The sequence below is a fragment of the Mobula birostris genome, chromosome 5, assembly GCF_030028105.1.
Source record: "Mobula birostris isolate sMobBir1 chromosome 5, sMobBir1.hap1, whole genome shotgun sequence".
In the NCBI taxonomy this organism is placed as follows: Eukaryota; Metazoa; Chordata; class Chondrichthyes; order Myliobatiformes; family Myliobatidae; genus Mobula; species Mobula birostris.
The window spans coordinates 35,245,815-35,271,328 of NC_092374.1; the positions used below are offsets into that span (position 1 = coordinate 35,245,815).

The 25,514-nt window shown below is 38.9% G+C and overlaps 1 protein-coding gene across 3 annotated transcripts in view; it reads left to right on the forward strand.

Annotated features, from left to right (window-relative positions):
- LOC140197630 (KH homology domain-containing protein 4-like) overlaps nt 1-25,514 on the forward strand; it is a 60,392-nt gene that overhangs the window by 32,816 nt on the left and 2,062 nt on the right. For all 3 annotated transcript variants that reach the window (XM_072257872.1, XM_072257873.1, XM_072257874.1), the window contains 7 exons: nt 5,411-5,622; nt 9,480-9,540; nt 14,734-14,794; nt 15,542-15,879; nt 16,509-16,673; nt 22,013-22,119; nt 23,318-23,406. In XM_072257872.1, coding sequence (XP_072113973.1) covers nt 5,411-5,622; nt 9,480-9,540; nt 14,734-14,794; nt 15,542-15,879; nt 16,509-16,673; nt 22,013-22,119; nt 23,318-23,406 — 1,033 coding nt within the window. The remainder of the gene's footprint in view (nt 1-5,410; nt 5,623-9,479; nt 9,541-14,733; nt 14,795-15,541; nt 15,880-16,508; nt 16,674-22,012; nt 22,120-23,317; nt 23,407-25,514) is intronic.

A 25,514-nucleotide genomic window follows, 5' to 3' on the forward strand; every position in this document is an offset into this window, starting at 1 on the left:
TTGAAGCAGTTTATTTATTGTAACAGTGTATTGCAGTATTATTTTATCAGATTTGTCTAAATCGGGGGGAAGATTTAAAAACGTGTGCAAATGGCCCAACACACTTTCTGAAAACTTTAAGGTTCATAATTACACAAAATTTACCTTTTGCTTCCAATGAGTTGAAGCGTCCTCTTGTTAATAGGGTTGGGCATATACAGGTTTCCCCTGCCATCCTTAGGTAGAGCGTTTCTATGAAACGGTTCGTAAGCCAGAATGTCGTAAAGCGAAGAAGCAATTACCATTTATTTAAATGGGAAAAATTTGTGAGTGTTCGCAGACCCAAAAATAACCTACCAGATCATGCCAAATAACACACAAAACCTAAAATAACACTAACATATAGTAAAAGCAGGAATGATATGATAAATACACAGCCTATATAAAGTAGAAATACTTTTCCACAATCATTGCCTGCGGTGTTCTGCGTAGCGAAAATCTCACGCAAGCGCTCTCAGCAGAAAATCTCACGCAAGCGCTGTTGGCAAAAACACTCTGTCCAGTAACCTTTAAGCTGGGAAGCTGCCAAATCATACCAAATAGCACGTAAAAATACACAGCGGATATAAAGTGGAAGTAATATATGTACAGTGTAGTATCACTTACGGGAATCAGGAAGGCAGCCCCGAGCACACTGATGATGGTGTGTTAGGCTGAGTCGTCGAAGGTTGGGGTGGTGCAGTGGCCCCCACCCTCCAGGCAGTGAACTGATACCGATCCACAAAGAATGCAGGGTTGCAGCGGTAGCTGGGAGGCACACAGCACATCTTTAAGAAAAAAGCCAAAATAAACATGCTAATTAATTAGGTGCCGCCCAGCGCGTAATTATCGGCCCAGATCAGAGGTGATTGCCGATTGCGTCTGGGCCTCCCGGCTACTGCTGCTTTTCCACGAATCGGTATCTGTCCGCGGCCTAGGAGTTGGGGTGGTAGGACACTGGGGTGTCATCTCATCATCGTCTGTTTCCATTAGGGCAGGCAGGTCATCTTCTCCTATGTCTGCCTGCCTCGATGTTGAAGGTCGAGGTTCATCGTCTGCTGTGGCTGATTGCAAGGCTTGCTTGACTGCTTAGCCTCGCACATTTTTCTATCACACAGTTCTCTGTAAACACTCAAACCATCCTGAAAATATGCCCTAAACTGACGTACCGTTTCAAAATTAAATTCGTACTTTATCATTGCAGGGAAAATCCACGCAGTTGCTTCACGTTCAGTTCCTGGACAACTTCACGTTCACTACTGCATTCGGTTTTGAATGTTATCCTTTCCTCTTCCAATTGCATCAGCTCTTCATCTATCAGTTCTTGGTCATGAGATGCCAAAACCTCTTCAACATCATCTTCGTCAACTTCCACAAGCCAAACTTACTTTGTCCTTGCTTCGTTCACCGTGATTGAAACGCTTAATTATGTCTAGTTTTACGCTAAGTGTAACACCCTTACGAGCTCTCTCAGGCTTTTCCGATACCTGAGAACTCATCTTGCAAATGGCTGCTCACAGGCACGTGTTTAAGCAATGCTGGTGAGAATGCCGTTCCGAATCCGGGGGAGAGCGGCTGCTTGGGGCGCGCGCTGCCTTTTATCGCACGCTGCTTTTTTCATAACAGTGATAACACCTTCTGTTAGCGAAAACAGGTAACTAATGTAGGTCTTTTGTAACAGTGAGGTTTCGTAAAGCGAACATTCGAAAAGCGGGGGACACCTATATGGGGTTTTAGAACTATATTGCAAAATGGTTATTAGAGGCGCAGAAGAATAAAACCACACATCTGGACTTAAATGCTTGACTGTAGCACAAAATTGAAGTGAAACAACTTATTTCATTGTGAGCATGACAATAGTTTATAAAATTAATAAATTAGATTTACTTAAAGCTAAGGGAGATTTTAATTGTTTATATTTCTTAAAGTTCCCTAATTTTATCGCATCATAATCAGAAACCTCGAAGCAGATGGTCATGGTAGAATTGACACTGCCTTGGGAAGACTGAATTGAGGACACATTAAAGCTTAACAAGGCTAAATATCAGAGCTGGTAGAGCAGTGCCAGATTCAGGGGTGGAGGGCATGATGCGAGGCTATAGAGGTAGGGTGTAGAGGTTTTGCTGGCTGCTCCTTTTGCAGGACCTACTCTCCATGGTATTACGCTTACTGCAAAAAGAAGAGCCATCAGAACTGTCACAGAGGCAGCTGAGCAAGCTTCCAGATGGCTATGGATCAAGAACTTCCAGATGGCTATCTGACCTGTGGACCAGTGCAGGTGGGACAAAAGCTGGGGTCTGATCGACCCTGGCATTCTGCTATTCAGTAATTAGACCACTGGGTTTGTTGAGTCTGTGCCTCTTCTCAAAGCAGTCCCATCAGTCCTGCTGTTCCAATTAATCTCCTGAAGTTTATTCATTCTCACATGCCCATCAACCTTTCCATCAATTCTCCTGCCACCAATCTGTACTTGGGGCAATTTAAATAGAAGATTAACTTAACAACATGTCTTTGGGATGTGGAAGAGTCTGAAGTTTTGCAAGATGTGGTCAAGGGAATAATGTGCAAATTAAGAGACAGAACCGAAATTTAAGATTGAAACTGTGTTGCTGGAATTGAGAAACAGAGGCACCAATTGCTATCATACACCACATGAGCTGAAGTTTTTTCCAGGCTGGAGCTGGATTTTCGTACTAACATAAAGGGCCAAGAGTACAAATGACTAATCTAGTCCAAAATTTACATATGTCTTTATTCTTGTAAACATTTTTCAAGCTAGTTTTGTATTGGATTGTTAGTTAACAAATTCTTTTATTGAAATGGAAGAGAAAAGTGTTATTTTACGATATAAATTTATGAATGTGTTGTTAAATTGTGTATGTTCTCCCTTTTCCTCAATGGAAGCTGCTGTCATATACCACAAAGACACACTTGCATGTCATAAAAGTAAAGCACCACTTGAATTTACTGTACCACTCTGCTTTGAACTCTGTCTGGTCAACTGTTTATTGTATTTGGAATTTATCCTTTAAATATTGATTGTTTGCATTAGTGAAAATGTATATAAATCCTATTTTTAAATTGATCTGATGAATTCAAAATTTAGATTATATCAAAGCCCAAGAATTTTTTTGAATGACCACCTTAGTTAATCTAAGTTACTTTTCACTTTCTTCTGTGGCTTTGGAGTAGGATTGAAAGTACAGCAAGTAGTTCTGATGCAACTTGTAGTCCAGAGACTTGCAGCAATAATCTATGATTAATGTGATTCAGGGCTCTAAATTCAGATAATAACTAATAAAAGGTAATGGCATGACTGCTAATGGAGTATTACATTGTTATGAAATCTCATATGGTTCATTCATGTCTACTTGTGGAAGAAATTTATCGTCCTTGGCTGATCTGGCTGTGTGATTCCAGACCTTGAGAAAAATGTTTGTTTGGCCCTTTTCATTGTTAGTGAGACGGTCTCCTACGTGACTCACTTATACGAAACTACCAAGTTGAAAAATTGGAATAAACCAGACACCATCTGACAGTGACATCAGCATCAGTTTGTGTTTGACAAAGATGTAACCAGCTCCTGGCAAACTTATGTCTGAATTGCGAGAACTGATTCTCAGGCCATTTAAATAGCAGCCTAATAAAGTCTCACTCTCATAACGATACTTTTAAGATCACTGTTCTTGGATGTGCTGACCCACTGGGCAGGATGAAGCACTAAGAATGGGAAAGTGTTAGCACTGAGACAATTGGAAAGGTTCAGGGAGTCAACAGTGTTGACTCCAATTAGTACTAACCTTGGTTTTAAAACTGACATCAATTCAGCAAAGTGGAAAATTCAGATGTGACCTTACCTCCAAAAATACCACTCCATCATTGTCAAAGTGATGTATGGTGTTATTGACAAGTGGCACTGACTTCCCTGTAACCTACTCACTGATGCTCAGTTTGGGTTTCATCAAGATCATGCTGCTCCAGAATTCCTCACAGAGAGTGGTGAAGTGAGAGTAAGTGTCCTTGATTATTTGACAGTCTTTGTCTGTGGAATCAACACGCCCTGATCAAACTAAAGGCAATAGCCATAAAGAACAAAACACTTGCATGGTTAGGAGTAGACCTTGTACAAAGGAAGATGGTTGCTGTTGTTAGCGGTCCGTCACACCACCCACAGGACATCACTGCAGGAGTTTTCTCAGGGCAGTGTCCAATGAGACCAAGCATCCTTTCCTTTCAATGGCTTTCTGATGTAAGATGAGGAGTGGGGCTGTGCAATCAATGAAAATTTTCAATACTTTTTGCAGTTTGTCTGTAGAGGAGGCAGTACGTGCCTGCATGCAGCAAGACCTAGACAAACTGGATCGGTCACCTACTTTTAACATTCATTGACAGCACTATCACACTCCAACTGCCCTGTTTCCCCTCTTCCCATCCCCACTCCCTCCCATCAGTATTCACAATATCACCGTGGTCTAAAAACCCAACCAGTCCAGACGTGAGCATTGTAAGCAGTTTAGAGGTTGGGTATGCTACACAAGTGACTTGCCAAAGCCTAGTCAGCACAAAAAGGCATGACATAATACAAGAAGTTGAAACCACTCAACAAAGCAGCTTATGGGTACTTCATCCATCATTCAAAACATACATAAGCACTTGGCACATCTGAAACCTGTGATTTCTAGCAAAAAGGCAAGTGAACAGATGAATGAGAATACCACCACATCACCGAGACTTGGAAAACACTGTTTATATTTCTTCTTTCTTGTTGGCTCTAAATTCTGGAACTTCCTACTCAACAATACTATGTGAATATATTCACAATTTCAGTGGTTTGAGAAATTGACTCCCAGAACACCGCCAGAACAAAGTGGGATGAATCATAAATACTGACTTTGTGAGGGGTGTCTGGATAAAAAACAATATATTTTAAAAAGTAGATCGTATAGAGGTAGAAAATCAAATATTGATCATATGCTGGGATTTGAATGGGACAAGTCCTTTTTGTATTTATGTAAGAATTGTTTTTATATTCTTTCTCTGACACTACAGTATATTTTATCAGAACACGTTTATTGCAATAACATTTAAACTGATAAACTTAAGTGCTTGATTAAGTCCCAGTGCAATGCTAACGGAAAGGTGATTTCAGACACACCCTTTTCCATTACATTCATCTGGGTAACCTTTAATTAGTTTTCTCTACTGGAGGGCATTTTTACGTTGGAATATTTCTGGTCCCTAAACAAAAAATGAAAGAAGTTTGCTAAATATGAATAATATTTTGATGCTTTAGCTTGGTTGTTCAGAATAAAGAGATTGGAGCAGCTTAGTTTACTTTGTGCTCACCTTAATTATTATGTTGAAATCTATACTTTTTTGTTTTCCATTGCAGATGCATTTTGTTCAGGACAAAATCTTTGTAGGTTTAGAGCATGCTCCTCCAAATTTCAATGCAAAAGAAAAAGTGGAGGGCCCAGGTGGATCATTTCTGCAGCATATTCAGAATGAAACAGGAGCCAAAGTTCATCTGCGGGGCAAAGGGTCAGGGTTCATTGAGCCAACATCTGGAAGGGAGGCATTTGAACCAATGTACATTTATATCACGTAAGTTTTCCTGAAATATATAAGCAAAAATTCCTAAAAATGAATTTCTGAGAGTACAGTTATTCTGTTCTCACTTAGTTGTACTGTTGTTTTAACATTTAATAGTTAAGGAGTAACTTGCGTGGAGCTTGTCACTCTGCAGGGCAAGTTATGGCGCTTACTTGGTATCCCATTTGTCACTGTAAACATTTGCTTCGGCCATCACTGCAGTGTGTACTGTCTATGAGATGCGCTGCTGTAACTTGGTAAAGTTTGTTTGGCAGCAGCTTGCAAACCTATAGTCACTACTGCCTACAGGCAGCAGATATCATCAGTTCCACCAGCAGATAGTTGCCCTTAAATCATGCTGTTGTGCCTTTCCCTAATCACTTGAGAGTCAAAATCCTTGGCATTCTCTACCACACATGCACTGTTGGGTACCTTCACCACAAGGACGGCAGAGGTTCAAAACGTTGATACACTTCTCTTCAGAAAAGACATTTAGGGATGAGCAATAAATGCTGGCCTTGCCATCAATGATCTATCCCATGAACTGAATAAAAAACGTTGCAAGGAACATTATTTCTTAATAAAACCAATGGGAATTTTGTGAAAATTGGCATGAATATCTGAATATGGTAGCATTTTATTGAGTGTTTCTATGGATCACCTATTTTTTTTGGGTGGGTGAATACTGCATTCACCCACTTGCAATGACCCAAATCAGTTTAGACCTGTGCATGAATATATAAGCATGTAAACCATGATATGGATTTGTTAACAATTTATAGGGCATACTCTGGAAACTATGTTTGTTATTTGTGAGAATGTTACAGTGGCATGCAAAAGTTTGGGCATCCCTGGCCAAAATTTTTGTTACTGTGAATAGCTAAGCGAGTAAAAGATGACCTGATTTCCAAAAGGCATAAAGTTAAAGATGACACATTTCTTTAATATTTTAAGCAAGATTACTTTTTTATTTCCATCTTTTACAGTTTCAAAATAACAAAAAAGGAAAAGGGCCTGAAGCAAAAGTTTGGGCACCCTGCACGGTCTGTACTTAGTAACACCCCCTTTGGCAAGTATCACAGCTTGTAAATGCTTTCTGTAGCCAGCTAAGAGTCTTTCAATTCTTGTTTGGGGGATTTTTGCCCATTCTTCCTTGCAAAAGGCTTCTAGTTCTGTGAGATTCTTGGGCCGTCTTGCATGTACTGCTCTTTTGAGGCCTATCCACAGATTTTCGATGATGTTTAGGTCAGGGGACAGTGAGGGCTGCGGCAAAACCTTCAACTTGTACCTGTTGAGGTAGTCCATTGTGGATTTTGAGGTGTGTTTAGGATCATTATCCTGTTGTAGAAGCCATCCTCTTTTCATCTTAAGCTTTTTTTTACAGATGGTGTGATGTTTGCTTCCAGAATTTGCTGGTATTTAATTGAATTCATTCTTCCCTCTACCAGTAAATGTTCCCTGTGCCACTGGCTACAACACAAGCCCAAAGCATGATTCATCCCCCCCCCCTCCCCCCATGCTTAACAGTTGGAGAGGTGTTCTTTTCATGAAATTCTGCACCCTTTTTTCTCCAAACATACCTTTGCTCATTGCAGCCAAAAAGTTCTATTTAACTTCATCAGTCCACAGGACTTGTTTCCAAAATGCATCAGGCTTGTTTAGATACACAAGCACGAGGAAATCTGCAGACGCTGGAATTCAAGCAGCACACATAAAAAATGCTGGTGAACGCAGCAGGCCAAATCTCTTTCTATCTCTTCTTTCAGTTAGTCCTGACGAAGGGTGTCGGCCCGAAACATCCACTGTACTTCTTCCTATAGGTGCTGCCTGGCCTGCTGCGTTCACCAGCATTTTTTATGTGTGAGGCTTGCTTAAATGTTCCTTTGCAAACTTCTGACGCTGAATTTTGTGGTGAGGACGCAGGAAAGGTTTTCTTCTGATGACTCTTCCATGAAGGTCATATTTATGCAGGTGTCGCTGCATAGTAGAACAGTGCACCACCACTCCAGAGTCTGCTAAATCTTCCTGAAGGTCTTTTGCAGTCAAACGGGGGTTTTGATTTGCCTTTCTAGCAATCCTGTGGGCAGTTCTCTTGGAAAGTTTTCTTGGTCTTCCAGACCTCAACTTGACCTCCACTGTTCCTGTTAACTACCATTTCTTAATTACTTTATGAACTGAGGAAACAGCTACCTGAAAACGCTTTGCTATCTTCTTATAGCCGTCTCCTGCTTTGTGGGCATCATTTATTTTAATTTTCAGAGTGCTTGGCAGCTGCTTAGAGGAGCCCATGGCTGCTGATTGTTGGGACAAGGTTTGAGGAGTCAGGGTATTTATGAAGCTCTGAAATTTGCATCATCTGGCCTTTCCTAACAATGACTGTGAATAAGCGTTAACAACCCTAACAAGCTAATTAAGGTTGGAGAACTTGGTAAAAGTTATCTGAGAGCTCAAATCTCTTGGGGTGCCCAAACTTTTGCATGGTGTTCCTTTCCTTTTTTTCCCTCTAAAATTGTACCAAACAAAAATAATATACTTTATACTTTATTGTCGCCAAACAATTGATACTAGAACGTACAATCATCACAGCGATATTTGATTCTGCGCTTCCCACTCCTTGGATTACAAATATTAAATATTAAAAATAGTAAAAATTAGTAAATATTAAAAATTTAAATTATAAATCATAAATAGAAAATAGAAAAATGGAAAGTAAGGTAGTACAAAAAAAACCGAGGCGGGTCTGGATATTTGGAGGGTACGGCCCAGATCCGGGTCAGGATCCGTTCAGCGGTCTTATCACAGTTGGAAAGAAGCTGTTCCCAAATCTGGCCATACAAGTCTTCAAGCTCCTGAGCCTTCTCCCAGAGGGAAGAGGGACGAAAAGTGTGTTGGTTGGGTGGGTCGTGTCCTTGATTATCCTGGCAGCACTATAATATACTATCTTGCTTAAAATGTTGAAAAGAATGTTTAATCTTTAACTTTAAGACTTTTGGATATCAGTTCATCTTCTACTCACTTAACTATTCACAGTAACGGAAATTTTGACCAGGGTACCCAAACTTTTGCATGCCACTGTACGTAGCTGATGCTGGCAGTTTTACTCTGAGAAGACCTTGTTAGGATTTGCAAGCCAGGGCAGTGATCAATAGGTTGGAAGTGAAATAATTACATCGGAGCCTGGTGCTTTCATGCTCAATATATGCATATATTGGGGGTGGGGGGGGGTGATGGATGATTATTGAGCAGAGTTTAGGAATTTAGCTAACTTTTCAGTCTTCTCCACATACAATCTCATTTACCCACCATATTGATTACTAAAAGCAGTTGAACAGACTGTAGTAGCATCATGTTTCTTTTGCTGGAACTAGATTTTGAATCTGCACCTCCCTTATCTGTCACCTTATGGTGACATCAAATCATCTTTTGCATGGGAAATTAGAGATTGCTTGTCTATGTAGCTTTAATAAAATCCCAAGTCTTTTGTTCTCCAAGTGTAAGCATGACCTGGCTAGCATTCACCTCCTACCTGAAAGCTTTCCTGGAAGTTTATCTTTCTGTTCTTCGTAATGCCTTGCATTTGTAGTTTTCTACTGCATTCACATACCAAAGGCATGGAATGCATTTCCGAAAATAAAACTTATTTGTAGAATCTTTTGTGGCATCTCTTAGGAAGTTCTTTTTTTTTATCAGTAGCCATTAGGAAATTTCATTTGCTCTAGTAGTTCATAAAACTACACTGCCTTTTGTGTACTACTCTGGGTGATTGTTGCCACATTAGAAACTGTGAAGCCAGGCTTAAGCAAAGTAAATATTCAGTGTCTATTCTGTTTTTCTTTATGTAGAAAGCTATAACCTTTTTGTTTCTACAGTCATCCTAAACCAGAAGGTTTGGCATCGGCAAAAACACTATGTGAAAACTTGCTTCAGACGGTGAGTGGAATCCTATTGGATCCTTTAGTCAGCTTTGTGTGTAGGAAAGCTATTATGATGCATAGTGGATAGGAATCTACAGAAAAATGTATAGGAGTGGTCCATCTGACACCATTTGTTGGCTTCTTAACAGATAGCAATTACTGCAATGATGAAATTGTCAAGCTCCCAATGGATTCCAGTCTGCAGCTCCAGGAAATCTTGTGTTATGCTGTTGGCTTTGGTTAATAAGAGATCATATGACCAATGCTGATGGCACCAGACTTAAGCCCTGATGTAAGCTTATTCTTACTGCCCTTAAATAAAGGCAGAGCTTTAGCTATCCTTCAGTATTCCACTTCCTTGCCTGTGGCTAACAAAATTTTTAAAAATGCTGTCAGCAATCTCCTCCCTTACTTCCTATAACATCCTGGGTTACACCTGGTCAGCCCAATCCCTCCAGCGATTTGTCCACCTTTATGTGCTTCAGAATTCCAACATCTCTGACATCTTAATGTTGATATGCTCCAAAATATTACTGTTCCCTCCCTTGAACTCACTAGCTTCCATGTCCTCCTCCATAGTAAATACAGATATTCATATTCATTTCAAAATTATAGATTACCTGATTCTTAAGGGACCCTACACTTTTCCTTTTTACTCTTAATATACTAGCAATATCTTTAAGGACCTTCTTTCATCTTATCCGTTAGGGAGATTCATACCCCTCTTTTATCCTCCTAACTTGCTTCTTAAATGCACTCCTACATCCTGTATATTCTCCAAGGAATTTGTTTAATCTCTTCTGCCTATACCTGACATAAGCCACCACCTTTTATCTGATAAGATCTTTAATATCCCTCATCAACCAAGGTTCCCTTTATCTTGCCAGCCTTGCCTTTCAGTATAACAGAAATATGCTGGCCCCAATTTCTTTTCGTCTTACTTATCAGATGTCCCTTTACCTGCAAAGAGCTTCTCCAATCAACCTTTGAGAGATCCTGTTTGATGATAATTGAAATTAGCCTTCCCCAAATTTAAGAACATTTCATGAGTTTGGTCTCTCTGGGACAAATCTATATTGGCAGGTGAGCAGATCAGTTGTCAAATTTATCAGAAATCTAAACTTTTTGAACCTGGATTCCCGTGTTCATGAGTTTCCTCGGGGTGTTCTGGTTTCCTGCCACCTCCCGAAGATGTGCTGGTTAGTAGGTTAATTATTCATTGTAAATTGTCCTGTCATTAGACCAGGGTTAAATCACTGGATTGCTGGCTGGCGCAGCTTGGTGCACTGGAAGGTCCTGTTCCATGCTGAATCTCTAAATAAAATAAATAGGAAATGTAACACACATTCTTGGCACCATTAAAATGGGCAGTACAAATTGAAAGACTATTGGCAAGAGAATTGAATATCAAAACCCATTTTCATAGGCAGGAAAGGATGGAAAATACACATAGGAAGCAGGAATAAGCAATAGGCCCCAAAGTGATGAAGGCTGATGTGCTATCTCATGCCATTTCCTGCTCTTAACTTTTCGTAACTTTTTATTAAGAAATGTACTCGGCAACTGAGTATCCCCAGCCCTTCTCCTTTGAGGATTCCAATAACTCAGTGCAGACTAGACACAGAATCTCTTTGTCTCAGTCCTAAATGTCTGACTCTGTTGGGACTGTGATCCCTAGTTTCCATAGTTCTGGGACACCACAATTTGTGGAAGCATCATCCCTGTTAAGCCCATGAGAATCTTAACATTTTTTGGAGATCTGAACTCTAGGGAGTATCGGTCCTGGCTGCCAAATTTAGTTGGAGAATCCATCCATTTCAGAAATCAATGTGGTGAATCTTTTGTTGCAAGAATATCCTTCCTTGATTGGGAGAGTAGGCTTGTAGACACCATTCCAGGTGGAATTTTACCAGTTCCCAATATAATCGGAATGAGGTGTTTTTACTCCTTCATTCTTCTTGCACTCATGACCAATGTAATGTTTGTTTTATCTGCATGTTAATTTTAAATGGATTTTTTATATATAAGGTAACCCAGGTCTCTCTGAACACCAGCACCATTTAAAAATGTTCTGCTTTTCTCCTATTCAAAGTTGATGCCCTGCCATTTTTCTATATTATATTCACTCTACCATTCTTGTAGTCTGTGTCTCCTTATGGCCTCTTTGCACCCATCACACAACTAGTACTGCTAATCGAATGATGTTTTAATAGTGAATAAAGTCAAAGGAATATGTGTATATACATATATCTTTGCCAGTTCTTGAGTAGTAATGCTACCAAGGGATTCTAAATGACAGTTATTGAAGTGGAGTCATTTATTAGAGAACCTTCTTCACTCTTCTGTATAGTGGTGTTGCTTCCAAATGGTGGTTAATGTGGAGAGCTAATGATGCAATAGCTTAGGGATGGTAATCAGCAGTGAGTTTCCTTTGGTGTTTTGCCTAATATACTTTGTGATTTGAAGATAATGTTAAGAATTCCCAAGGCCACTCCCTCAATGAAGAGCTTTTCAGTTTAATGCTGGTATTGAGAAGTTTGCATAAGATATATTTGTGTATATTGTCCTGCTACACTACTTCACAATCCTGAAGCCCTCTCAGATATAATAAAGTCTCCCAGCTTTAGTGATGGGCATGGGGAGGTAGTTGGGGGATAAAATCTGCATATTTAGATTCCTATTCATAATGGAAACCTTCAATTTCCAAGGAATCATTTTGTTTGCCTCCTGTTAACCTTCCTGGTATCAGGATGTAAAAAATTACACACAGCATGTTTGAGGTAAAGGTGTACATGGTAGGCTTCTTGCTCTATGATTCCAAATTTTACCAAGTGGCACCCACTATATTTTTTTTAAACATTGCTCTTAGCTGTTAATATCTTTCACACTGTACATATGAGTAGGATACACTTTGAGGTCGAAGAACGATTTTCTTTTATTCATTCATGGTTAGTAGGTGTTCCTACAAGACCCGCATTTATTGCTCATTATTAGGTACCTTAGTATCTTGGAAATGCTTTGGGATATTCTGAGAGGACACTGCATATCTCTCATTAGCCTTGAGAGGTTGGTCAAAGGTCACTGTGTTGAATTGCTGTAGTCCTTGTGGTAAAGTACAGTACAAAGGCTTTAGAAAATGAAAGATGGGGTTTTCCCTCATTGAGGGTAAAGGTGCTGTGGTGCCATGGTGGAAGTGTCATCTAACAGGATGTCTTTAGTGTGAAGATGTCACTATTTCCACAAAGACTGATGTGATCACTCTTTCCATTACTGCTATGGGAAGAGAAATTGGCTATGGATATATTGGTGAAGACTAACCAAATAGATTTATTCCTTGTGTTGCTGAGATTCTTTTAGAACTCTGCCGGTTCTTAAATACTGTTACCTAAGAATTCTAGATGACAGAAAGTAAAAGTCATCCATTGGAATCATTCTAAATCCTTCCTTGCTTTGGTACTGCTTCGAGGCTGATGGTTAATATGGAGGGCTTATGATTCAATAGCTGACAGGTGGTAATCAGCAGTAAATTTCCTTTCATGTTTTGCCTCAGAGACTTTGTGTTATTGAAGATAATTGAGGCCTCGCAGGGCGCTTCCTCAATGAAGTGCTTTTCATTTTGTTGCTGGTACTTAGAAGTTTTGGCTGTGAATCCCTGTTCCAGGCAAGGATTTTGTTGTAAAATCAGGATTTCTTGCTTCTTTCACAATTGCATTCGGCACTTGGAAAAAAAACAATCACCTATCAATTTATTCAACTTTACTTAAGAAATACGATTTTATTTATACAACTCTTCTTCTGAGCCAGGGTATAATACTATGTAATATTCTCATTATTCTCGTGAACTATTCACGATAAGCATGGTTAAATGTGTGTGTCTATTATTGCTGTGTCAGATTTAGAGTTATCTGGTTGCAGTATCTCCCAGTAGTAAGTAATATCACGGTTGCTGCAATAATTGTGCTATCTGTAAAGACTCCGAGCAATTAGATTCTGTATGTATTTCTTCGTAAGAATGACTAGCTTTTATAGGCATAGGCTGAGGAGGCCAACCAAATCAGTTTGCTCTTTCAATAGCAGTCCATTATAGGAGCTGCATGTATGGTATTAGAAGCAAGAAAATGACATTAGAGGCCAGAAAGTGATTCAGATGTGGCTTTAAAGGCTCAATGATTTTTATTATATGTATGCTTGTATGTGTATATGTATTCATGATTTAAGGCAGCAGATTAGAGACTACCTCTAACTTATTTACAGACCTGTAGTTGTCTGTACAGGTGTTCTTCTGTGCCATTGCTTCCTAGATAAAGTGAAAAATATAAGTTAAATTTTCCTAGATAACTTTGCAGCTGTTTTTTTTCTGGGCTTGACCAGCTTGATGATACTGACAAAAAAAGCTTGCAAATGGGTTTTTCACAGACTTTATTCCCTGAGACTTATAACAAGCTAGCAGTAACAGACTATAGCCGTGGTAAAATAAATGGAAATTGAGGAAACTATGAAAAAGCTTGAAGCAATTATACCTGAAAGAATGTGCTCAAGGTAATTTTAAGATAGATTTTGTATGTTAGATTGAAGTGCTACATAGTATTGATACATTGCATGTATGGAATGTGTTTTAAAATCACGTATGTAGAATCATTTGTCAAGTTAAATTCTCTATTTTTTCCTTTTACAATTCTGGAATGTTGCAAAGCATCTTGTAATACTGTATTCAGAAGAAATGCCATTGCATCTTTCTTCCCCCACCCCTCCTTGTGATTAACAAATATTCGTCCTTCTTTCTTAGATGGGAGCAAACAGCATTTGTCACGTGGACAATCTTGGTTTCCACCTGGTCACTCACACCCCTTGTTATCAACTTCTTCTCCCTCAAGTGCTTCTTATCTGCACGGAAGTGTTAATTCTCTTTTCATGTTAGTAAAACAACCACAATGCCTAATAGAAGCATAATGGTCTTTCTATTAACTCCCACATCCCCACTGGGACACTGGGGAGGATGTGGGAAGGCATCTACTGTTTTATGATTCAAAACACAGGATGACTGATAATGCCGATACTTAAACAGGAAGAATTAGTGAAGCCACTCTATACACAGAATTTTACCAAAATGTTAATATAATGTAGTATATAATGTCAGAGGATTGGATGCATATATTGACATTCATTTACAAACTAATATAGGGTGAATGCTATTTTTTTTTCCCCTAAGGTACATGCAGAGTATGCCAGATACCAAAGCCAGATTACAACAGGAATGGGCCCACCAGCAGGTATATTTTGAAGTACAAACTTTAAAGGATAAAAATAATATTGTCATTTCTGTATTACCAAGTTAGGCAATAATTATCAGGCACACAAGTTAGAGGATTACTTCCTGAGACAAGACAGCGCTCCAGTGAGCTTAGGCTATATTGAATAAATCTGTATTTTATAAAAATTAGAAGGGAGAAGAGGCTATTTTAATAATTTTAGACACTTCAATAAAAGAGACATGGTAAAATGTATATTGAGAACTTTTTTTTGTCTGGAGAGTTGCATTTAGGGTTCATAGTTACTTAGGACTTGAGGGAAATGTCTTCACTCAAGTTAGGGTTAGGATGGAGGATGCCAGTTAAGGGCTGGCAATTGATAAGCTTCTTTGAGAATAATGGAGTCAAGAGAAATGATTGTGGGAAGGAGAATAGGTTTATGGTAGAGCAGCCAGGATCTCACTGTGCAATACAGGAGGATAGAATTGAGCTAGTTGCGAAAATTGGTCAAATCACATTTGGAAACTATGATCAATTATGATCTTTAGTATAAAAAGAATATAGCTGCATCAGACTGAGAAGATTATACCTAATGAGGAAAGGTTGAATCTGATAACGCTCTTGCTGAACATCATTTAAATTCCTTCTGTATAGGCAAATTCTGGTGTATTAGATCTGTGATCTTAACCAGTTAATTAGATAAAACACATTTTGATCACGTGGCAACATTTAACATGGTTTATTTTTGAAATCTTCAATATTTTACAGTTTATTCCATGGTGACACCGTCTCCAGGTATTGGTCCCGTCCAGAATCCTATTTCTGTTTTACCTCCAGTGATGACATCACAGCCATATCCAATTCAACCTCAGACATCTGTCCCTTACACATTTACAAACACAAATCCACAGTTTACTACGCAGCAATTTAGGCAGCCTCTTCCAACGTCGTACACTACTGCAATGCCTACAGAGATGGCTCAGAACCAAGTCGTATCAGGGATTGTGAATCAAGGATCACAGAACAGCTTTCAAATGCCACAGCCAATGCCAGGACCTTCTTATACACCACAGCCTCTGCAACAGCCCGCAACAAGTTTGCAACAGGTAAAAACGTAACTGAAACAGACTTGTATAACATCAGTGAATTAACACTGAAATTAAGTCTTAGTGTATCAATGAGTTGCTAGAAAAAACCGTCGTAAATAGAAATTATTGCTAGTTTTGCTTTTGTCTGGGAATATTCTTTAACATTTAGATTGTTATTTCAATTTTTTCTGGTAAAATCTTATTTAACCCCCCCTCCCCTTTGTGTGTAGAAGTGTTTTTATAGCTTGAAGCATGGCTGTTACTATTGTATCCTGATTCACTTGCCTTGTTAATGCTCTTTCTGGTAAGATGGTACACTTTCCATTGCAGCATTTTCTATGGGGTCAACAAAGATACTTATTTTCCTTTTTTCAGTGTATTTTTTATGATCACAAGACCCTGAGGTGGTGTGACGTGGCATCCAAGCTGGGTCAGTGCTGCTTTTTGCACTTTGGCCCCGGAGTAAGATTGTTTCCTTTGGCTGCATTCATGGGTATTCATGTATGGTTGAATGACAATTAAACTTGAACTTGAACTTCCATTTCGTTTTAGGGAATAGTTAATTAAAAAAAAACCAGACCATGGTATTTTTCAGCTTTTGTGATACTTTTTAAAAACTGCTCCAGTTAAGTATTTGTCTTTTATAGGTTCAGTCAGTAAACTCCACCCCCATGCCGCTCTCCATGTCAAGTTCAGAGTATCAGTTTCAGACAGCAGGTACCAGTAACCCAATGCCACCACCTGGGACGCAGAAGAGACGCTTTACGGAAGAACGAGCAGCAAATGCACCAGAAGGGCTCCTTGGATATAGGGTAACTATATTCAATATGTATTAGGAGATGGAATTACATCTTTAGAAAGAAGTGACATCGGGTCAGAGGATGATGAATCTTTGTGGGAGGAGTTAAGAAATTACAAGGGTAAAAGAACTATTGCGGGAATTATATATTTAGGCTTCCAAATAGTAGCCAAGCTGTGGAGTTGAGATTGCAAAGGGAGCTGAAAAAGGCAGGTATTAAGGGTAGTGATACAATTGTAATGGGGGACTTCAAGATGCAAGGGGATTGGGAAAATCAGGTTGGTGTCAGATCACAAGAGGGGGGATTTGTTGAATGCCTACAAGATGGGTTTTTAGAGAAGCTTGTGCTTGTCCTACTCGGGGAAAGGCTATCTTAGATTGGGTGTTTAATAATCCAGATCTTATTAGGGAGCTCAATATAAAGGGACCCTTAGGAGGCAGTGATCATAATATGATTGAATTCATACTGCAACTTAAGAGGGAGAAGCATAAGTCACATGTATCAATATCGCAATGAAGTAAAGGGATTTACAGAGATAAAAGAGAGGAGCTTGCCCAGGTGAATTGGAAGAGGATACTTGCGGGATGATGACAGAGCAGAGATGGCTGAAGTTTCTGGGAGTACCTCACAATGCGCATTTAGATCTATCCCACAGAGGAAGAAGTTCTCAAATGGCAGGGGTAGGCAAACAAAGGAAGTTAAGGACTGCATAAAAACCAAGGAAAGGGCAGAAAAGGTAGCAAAAGTGAGTAGGAAGTTGGATGATTGGGAAGCTTTCAAAATTCAACAAAAGGCAAAAGAAAAAAGCTATAAGAAGGGAAAAGATGAAATATGAGGGCAGAGTAGCCAATAATATAAAGCAGGATACCAAAAGTTTTTTCATGTATATAAAGAGTAGAAGGGAGATGAAAGTTGATATTGGATCACTGGAAGACGATGCTGGTGGGGGGGGGACAAAGATATGGCAGATGAACGTAGTGGGTATTTTGCATCAGTCTTCACTGTGGAAGACACTAGCAGTGTGCCAGAGGTCCGTGAGTGTCAGGGAGCAAGAGTGCGTGCCACTGTTATTACAAAGGAAAAAGTGCTAGGCAAAGGAAAATGCCTTAAGGTGGATAAGTCACCTGGGCCAGATGGACAACACTCCAGAGTCCTGAGAGAAGTTGCTGAAGAGACAACGGGTACATTGGTCATGATCTTTCAAGAATCACTTGATTCTGGCATAGTCCTGATAGACTGGAAGATTGCAAATGTCACTCCACCCTTTAAGAAGGGAGGAATGCAAAAGAAAGGAAATTATAGGGCAGTTAGCTTAACCTCAGTGGTTGGGAAAGTTGGAGTCTATTATTAAGGATGCGGTTTCAAGGTACTTGGAAGTCAGTGTTAAAATAAGTCAAAGTCAGTGTGGTTTATGTAATGGGAAATTTTGCCTGACAAATTTAGTCTTCAAGGAAGTAACAAGCAGGGTGGACAAAGGCAAAGCAATGGATGTCATTTACTTGGATTTTCAGAAGTCGTTTGACAAGGTGCCACAGATGAAGCTGCTTAACAAGATAAAATCCTGTGGTGTTACAGGAAAGATACTGGCATGGATAGTGGAATGGCTGATAGGCAGGAGACTACGAGTGGGAATAAAAGAGCCCTTTTCTGGTTGGCTGCCAGTGACTAGTGGTGTTCCTCAGGGGTCAGTATTAGGACTGCTACTTTTCACATTGTTTTTCAGTGGTTTAGATAATGGAATTGATGGCTTTGTGGCAAAGTTTGTGGATGATATGAAGGTAGGTAGAGGGGTAGGTAGTGCTGAGGAAGCAATGCAATTGCAGCAGGACCTAGACAAGTTGGAAGAATCGGCAAAAAAGTGGCCGATGGAATACAGTGTTGGGAAATGTATGATAATACATTTTGGTGAGAGGAACAATAGTGTGGAGAAGGTTCAAACATCAGACATACAGAGGGATTTAAGAGTCCTCTGCAAGACTTTCAGAAGGTTTGTAGGTTGAGTCTGTGGTAAAGAAGGCAGGAGGATGATTCTGGGAATGAAGGATTAACATATGAGGAGCATTTGGCAGCTTTGGGCCTGTACTCACTGGAATTTAGAGGAATGGGGGGGGGAGGGAGACCTCATTGAAACCTACCGATTGTTGAAAGGACTAGATAGGGTGGATGTGGAGAGGATGTTTCGTATAATGGGGGTATCCAGAACTACACGGCACAGCCTCAAAATTGAGGGGCGACCTTTTAGAACAGAGGTAAGGAGGATTTATTTTAGCCAGAGAGTAGTAAATCTGTGGAATGCTCTGCCATAGACTGCGGTGGAGGCCAAGTCTGCGTATATTTAAGGCGGAAGTTGGTCATTTCCTGATCAATCAGGGCATCAAAAGGTATGGCGAGAAGGCAGGTCTGTCAGGTTGAGTATGATCCAGGATCAACCATGATGGAATGGCGCAGCAGACTTGATGGCTGAATGGCCTAATTCTGCTCCTGTGTTTTATAGTCTTATGTCATGTGCTTGGGGGAGGGGGGAAAGGCCTCTTGATATGTTAAACCAAATAATAGGTGAGATATATGAAATAATGAACTATATTTAGGATCTGTGGGATTATATTCAGAAGAGAAGTTCTGATTGGCTTTTTGTTTGATATAACTGGATATAACCTTCTGCTGGAGGTGTTAAGAACAACATTCCATTTCTAAAATTTAGAGGTACCAAGAAAAAAATTGCTTTCTGTATTTGAAGATTTTGAAAGAATGTCCAAAACTAATAAAATAGTTAACTGCATACGTTTAAAATGAAAATGGTACATGAGAACTTTAGAAAGTAGGAGCAAGAGTAGGCCACCTGCCACCTCAAGTCTGCCCTGCTATTTAATATGATCATGGCTGGTCTTTATCAGGCCTCATCTGCTCTTTACCTGTTGGAAATTGCCCTGAAATCCCAATCTTTCAAAAATTTACTGTATCTATTACTTTAAATGCCACCAGTGATCTGGCCTCCACAAAACTCCCAAGACAGAGAATTCCAGAATTTTTTTCCTCTGAGAAGTTTCTGCATGCCCCTGTTTTAAACTTGTTACCCCCGATTATGTAACTTGTCCTTTTGTTTGAGATTCTCCCAATAGTGGAAACATCACAACATCTACCCTTTCAAACTCCCTAAAGCTATTGCATGTTTCAATAAGAACAACCCTCAGTGCTCTAAACTTTAAAGAATAAAGATCTAATTTCTTTAGCTGCTCATCATAGGACAACCTTCTCATCCCAAGAATTTGCCTAGTGAATCTCTTTTGGGTTGCCTCCAATGCAGTGATTTCTTTCTTTCTTAAATAAGGGGACCAAACTAAACACAGTGCCTCATGTGTGGCCTCAGCAGTACTCTGCAAATTGTAAAATACTTCTCTGTTTTTGAGCCCAGCCCTCTTGCAATAACGGGCAACATGCCAGTTGCCTTGCCAACCTAGAACTTCTTCACCATTATTCATCTGCAAACTTTCTCCATTTGGATTTGTGGTAGCTAAAGGCTATTACCAATGCATAAATTAAATTTGATTTGCAAAGTTTTCACTCATTCAGCCAAACTTATTTCTAGCTAATTGCATTCCTAATCACAGCATGCCCTCCAGCTATTTCAGTATTATCGGTAAACATGGATAACCTGCATTCTGCCCCATCTCAGCACAAAAAATACAGTAAGATAAAGAACACAATATTTTGTTTAAAAACACAATAAATTTAAATAAATAAGATGGTTTATTTACATTGATTGTATGTACAGAGTGATGCTAGGCACAGGTGACTGATATGAAATGGTAAAGTAGTGATGGTGGAGGAGTGGGTTAGTGAGCAGGGGTGTTGATTAGCCTTACTGCTTGGGGAAGGTAACCGTTTTTGGGTGTGGTGGTCCTGGTGTGGATGTTACTTAGCCCCCTCCCTGAGGGGATTGGGACAAGCAGTTCATGAACAGGGTGGGTGAGTGGGATCCTTTGTGACGTTACTTGCCCTTTTCTGACATCTTTCTGTAGAACTGTTCTGAATGGTGGGTAGGCTGATGCCGGTGATGGGTTGGGCAGTTTTGGCTATCCATTGTAAAGCCTTCCTGTCTTCTGCGGTGCAGTTTCATACCATACATGATATAGCTTGTTTAGTACATATATAAAAATAACGGAGGAGCGAGAAGGTGACGTAGCCTAACAGTGCTGCACTAGCAGGTAAAACCTCCCAGATTAAAATAATGCAGCAATCTATTCTACTGAGTGCCAGCATTTAATCATTGCTGAAGCACACTGCTGTTGCTGCAGATATGTACATCTTAACGTGAATATTAAACTTGGATCAAAAGTAGGTTTGCAAATCTTTCTTAAGATGAATTGAAAATTATAAAATCAAATCTATATGTTGCTCTCACCTTTAGAATTCAATTTTAGTGGGGGGGGGCACATTTCTTGAACATCCCACAGCATCTTTTCACTGTTCTTTGACCATGTGATTTGGGAGCTGGCTCACATTGTAAACTGGACACACTATGGCCAAACCTGATGCTTGGATTACAAGGTCTGAATAGCTTGCAAAGCAAAGCTGGAAACCTGTATCCTTCCTTATCTGAGCCTGTGGACAGCAGCACTAGGCCTTCACTATTGAAAATGGATGTTCATGAGGAAAATGATGTGCAGAAAAATTGCAGAAGGCCTTGGGGAGAGTGGTGAGCGAATAGCACACAGTTAGGTAGGTAGTGAGACAAAAACTAATGCTGGAAGAGCTAAGCAAAGAGGAATTGCCATTGACTCTTTCCACAGACACTATTTGTCTGGCTAATTTCTCTATCATTTCTGTTTTGTTTCAGATTCTAGAATTTTCTCTGTAATTTGCTTGCCAGAAAGTGGGGTGCAGTTAAGGTTTTCCTGGGGTGGGAAGAGTAGAGCATCTCCCCCTTGTTTGGCGCTACATGAAACTCCCTTGCCTGCCCATTGTTAAGGGGAAAGGGATAAGTTGATTTGTTTTGAATCATACAATCTATTCGTTTGATATTCAGTGTCAAGTTTTGCTTGGTTGGAAGAGAAGAACACAGTTTTGCAAGTAATGAGGAGTTTTAATTATTTCAAGAAATGAAAAACTAGCCAAAATTTTATATGTACACTGTTAACTGTTTGCTTCGTGATTCCATTTGGTGAAGAGAGTCCGATTAAAAGCAGTGGTAGAAATCCACGCTAATTCCTTTCCAGCTCTAAGATATTTTGTAAAAGAAAATTTGCTTTTATTAGTAAAATAATTTAATATAGGTGTACGTAATCGAAATTGTTTTCTGCTCTGTATGCAATCACGCTTGTTGATTTCTGTGGCCTTTTTTCTACTCATAGCACGGACCATTTCACTTGACTAATCTAGGTACTAGGAGCAGTCAGGATATGGGATCTGGGTTGAAGATAGCTGCTGATTCCATCCTCTTTGGAAGAGAAAGAGAAAGGTAATTATTTCTTTATCAATTGCAAGATATTATCTGTCTGATGATTGTTTAATTTCTAAGTACCATTGTCCTGGGTGTAAAATTCAGGAAAATAGACAGGGCATTTCACTTGTTCCCTATCTCTTTTATTGGGCTCAATTCATAAAACTATTTATTTTACCTTATGATACATTTTTGAAGTGCAATGCACTTGGAAAAAACCACTTGTTTTTAGCCAGTGTAATGCCAGAAATTTTATCCTAAGAGTGCCTAGCTAGTATATGTTGACCTAGCCCGGCATTCCATTGTAATTAATTTTTTCTGGAGGGCAAACAATATCAATATAACAAGTTACCATTAATTAATGTTTTTTGTATCTGTTGGTTGGTATTAGTGATTTAAAAAAAAGCCACAGTATTGTTAATCATGACCAATAGATTCAATACAATTTGCATTTTCTCCAAGAAAGGTTACAAAGAAAGAACACAACCCCAACTGAATTTCCAATTTATGTTAGAAATTATTTGTTATAGTGCCAATTCTAAACCATGATTTCATACTGTATTTTCTTCTTGTCATCCATGAATTTTTGTAGTGACAGGTACATAAGAATAAGCAGACCATTAGTTTTTGTCAGGCAATTGTCTTCATTTTACACCACGTCTGGTTTAAAAGTAAGGCAGGCCCAATGAACTAATGTTTTTAATACATTGCTAAGCTGCTTAAGTTGTTTTGTTGATTAAGTACATACTGATATTGAGTCTGGTTTGGAATCTACAAATTTATACATTAAGAGTTCAATCCTGCTGCTTACTGTTTAATGCTACAACTTTTCTGCCAAAGGAGGGGTGTCCTTCTTAAAAATCCATTGAAATAGTATACCATGCAAATGAATATGTAATACCTAAGGACTGCTGCAAGTAAACTTGCTGTAATTGTATGGCTGTATGAAAGTTAGGTTATTGAGAACATGGTATAGAATTTAGTATGATATTTAGAATATCAAGAAATAAAACATGAAATGTTTTGTGGGTTGGTTTAGTAATATTGAAACGTAAGATTATAGATAATTAAAGTTTTTAGAGAAGTTCTATAAAATCCAAGTTCGAGTTCAAGCTAATTAATATTCATTATGAAGTTTAATGTATCTTTAGGTTCACACATTTTTTGCCTGTTATGACCAAAGTACAAGAGTCAGATTATTCTTGCTATCTTTTAGGCAGCTGATGCCCCTGCTGTCCAGCCCTGGAGATTGTTCTGAAATGCCAAAGACCTCAGTGCATATGTTACATTCTTTAAACATGCAAGGTGAGGCCCATTGCACCAATTCTTATAAACCAGACAGTTTTTCTTTTCAAATTTATGAAGGATTAATTTTCCAGTAAAATACTGGGTTAACCCAACAGAATTAGGATTTTTTCCTTTCTGTGCTATCGAAGAGAGTATATTCAGGTAAGCTACAGTGCTTTAGGAATCTAAGTAACCTCTACATATTAACCTGTATACTAATTGTTGGCAGGCTAATTGATTATGAAAACCTCACCGATTGTTTGCGCCACTTGTATTTAGCTTGTTAGATTGTTGCTGCACAATACATGGAAGGTCTACTGGATTTTTGTCTTTATTTGCCAACTCTATTTTATCATGTCCTACATCTGATGATGTTGGTAGCCACATTGCAGTATTTCCTAAGGTCTGCTATTTCAACACAGATAGCTGCAGCTGAGAATGTAACTGCTGAGTATAAGTGCTCTTAATTTTTTAATTTATATGAGTAGATATAACTCAACTTTTTCAATGGAAGTTCAATGTACTTGCTATTCATCGGTGGAAAAGTAATCAATATATGGTGCATCTGATTCTTATAATGTGAGAACTGACAAAAATACAGAAATAAAATTTATAGTGAGTGTTTAAAGTAAGGACAGTAAAATGTTGGAAATTGTTGTGGTTCTTTTCATTAACTTGCAGAGCCTAGAAATCTTCTATCAGTATGAAATAGTGGTGATGGTCTGATATTTCAGATGGGCTCCTGGGGGTCATATTCAGATATTCAGTTGCCTCTTATTTAGCTTCAGGCTCTGCCGGATGTATGGAGTCATAGAGCACCACAGCACAGACCCTTCAGTTATATCTATCTGTATTTCCAAACTATTCTATCTAGTCTCATTGATCTGCACCTAGACCATAGACCTCCATACCCCTCCCATTGATGTATCTATCAAAGTCTCTCTTAAATATTGAAATTGAACACACATCCACCACTTATGCTGGCAGTTTATTCCAAACTCTCATTACCCACCTCATGTTCCCTTAAGACATTTCACCTTTCACCTTTAACCCATAACTTTTAGTTCTAGTTTCACCCAATCTCGGTGGAAATAGCCTACTTTCATTTAGCCTATCTATACTCTCATTATTTTGTATGCCTCTATTAAATCTCCCCTCATTCTCCTAAACTCCAGGGAATAATGTCCTAACTTCATCAACCTTTCCCTTTAATTCAGGTCTTCAGATCCTGCCAGCATCCCTGTAAAATTTTAGCTGTAGTCTTTTGATTTTGATATATTTTCCGTTGGTTAGTGACCGGAACTGCACACAGTTGTGCAGAATGTTTTACACAACTTAAATGCAACATCATAACTCCTGTACTCAATATTTTGATTTAAGAAGGTAATGTGCAAAAAGCTCTCTTAATGACCCTATCTATCACAATCCTTGGTGCCCTACCATTCACTGTGCAAGACCTATCCTCCCAGAGTGCATTGCCTCACGTGATGCAGGCATTAAAATCTATCTGCCATTTTTCAACCCATTTTTCTCGCTGAATGCTAAATGACTGACTTCTTGTACAACTCTTATTGACGATGATTTAAATTCCTTGATCACTGGCATTACTTCCAAAACCAAGTAAACATAATAGTACAGGTTCTCATGTTAGAGATGGTTTATACGTGTCAGAGAGTCTATTGGCTTTCCTTTACTAATAAGGTTTAAAGTGGTATTGGTTAATTGTGTATTTCGGGAAGTTGAAAAAGTGGTTGGAATTTAAAGACTGGACAAATTAGTCATTAACACTAATATGATGCGCTTCTGTGAAAGTACCAGTTTATTTAATGAAATGTGATTTGCATTGGAGAATAAAAAACATTGAACAACATAAGTGATCTGGCTTTTGGACAGTGCATTAAAACTGAGATTTAAATTTGAAACATATATTCCAGCCATAAGCCTTTGTGACTTAATTTAACTCTGATTCTGATAGTAAGTTGTGTTAAAATAACTTGGAGAATTATCATTTCTATATAATGTATTCTTGTCTAAAATTTAAAGCTTAATTCAGAATCTAGTTTAAGTGATCAAGTTGTGCTGTAATATAAATGAATTTATTTAACTTAAGATTGTTACTGGATAAC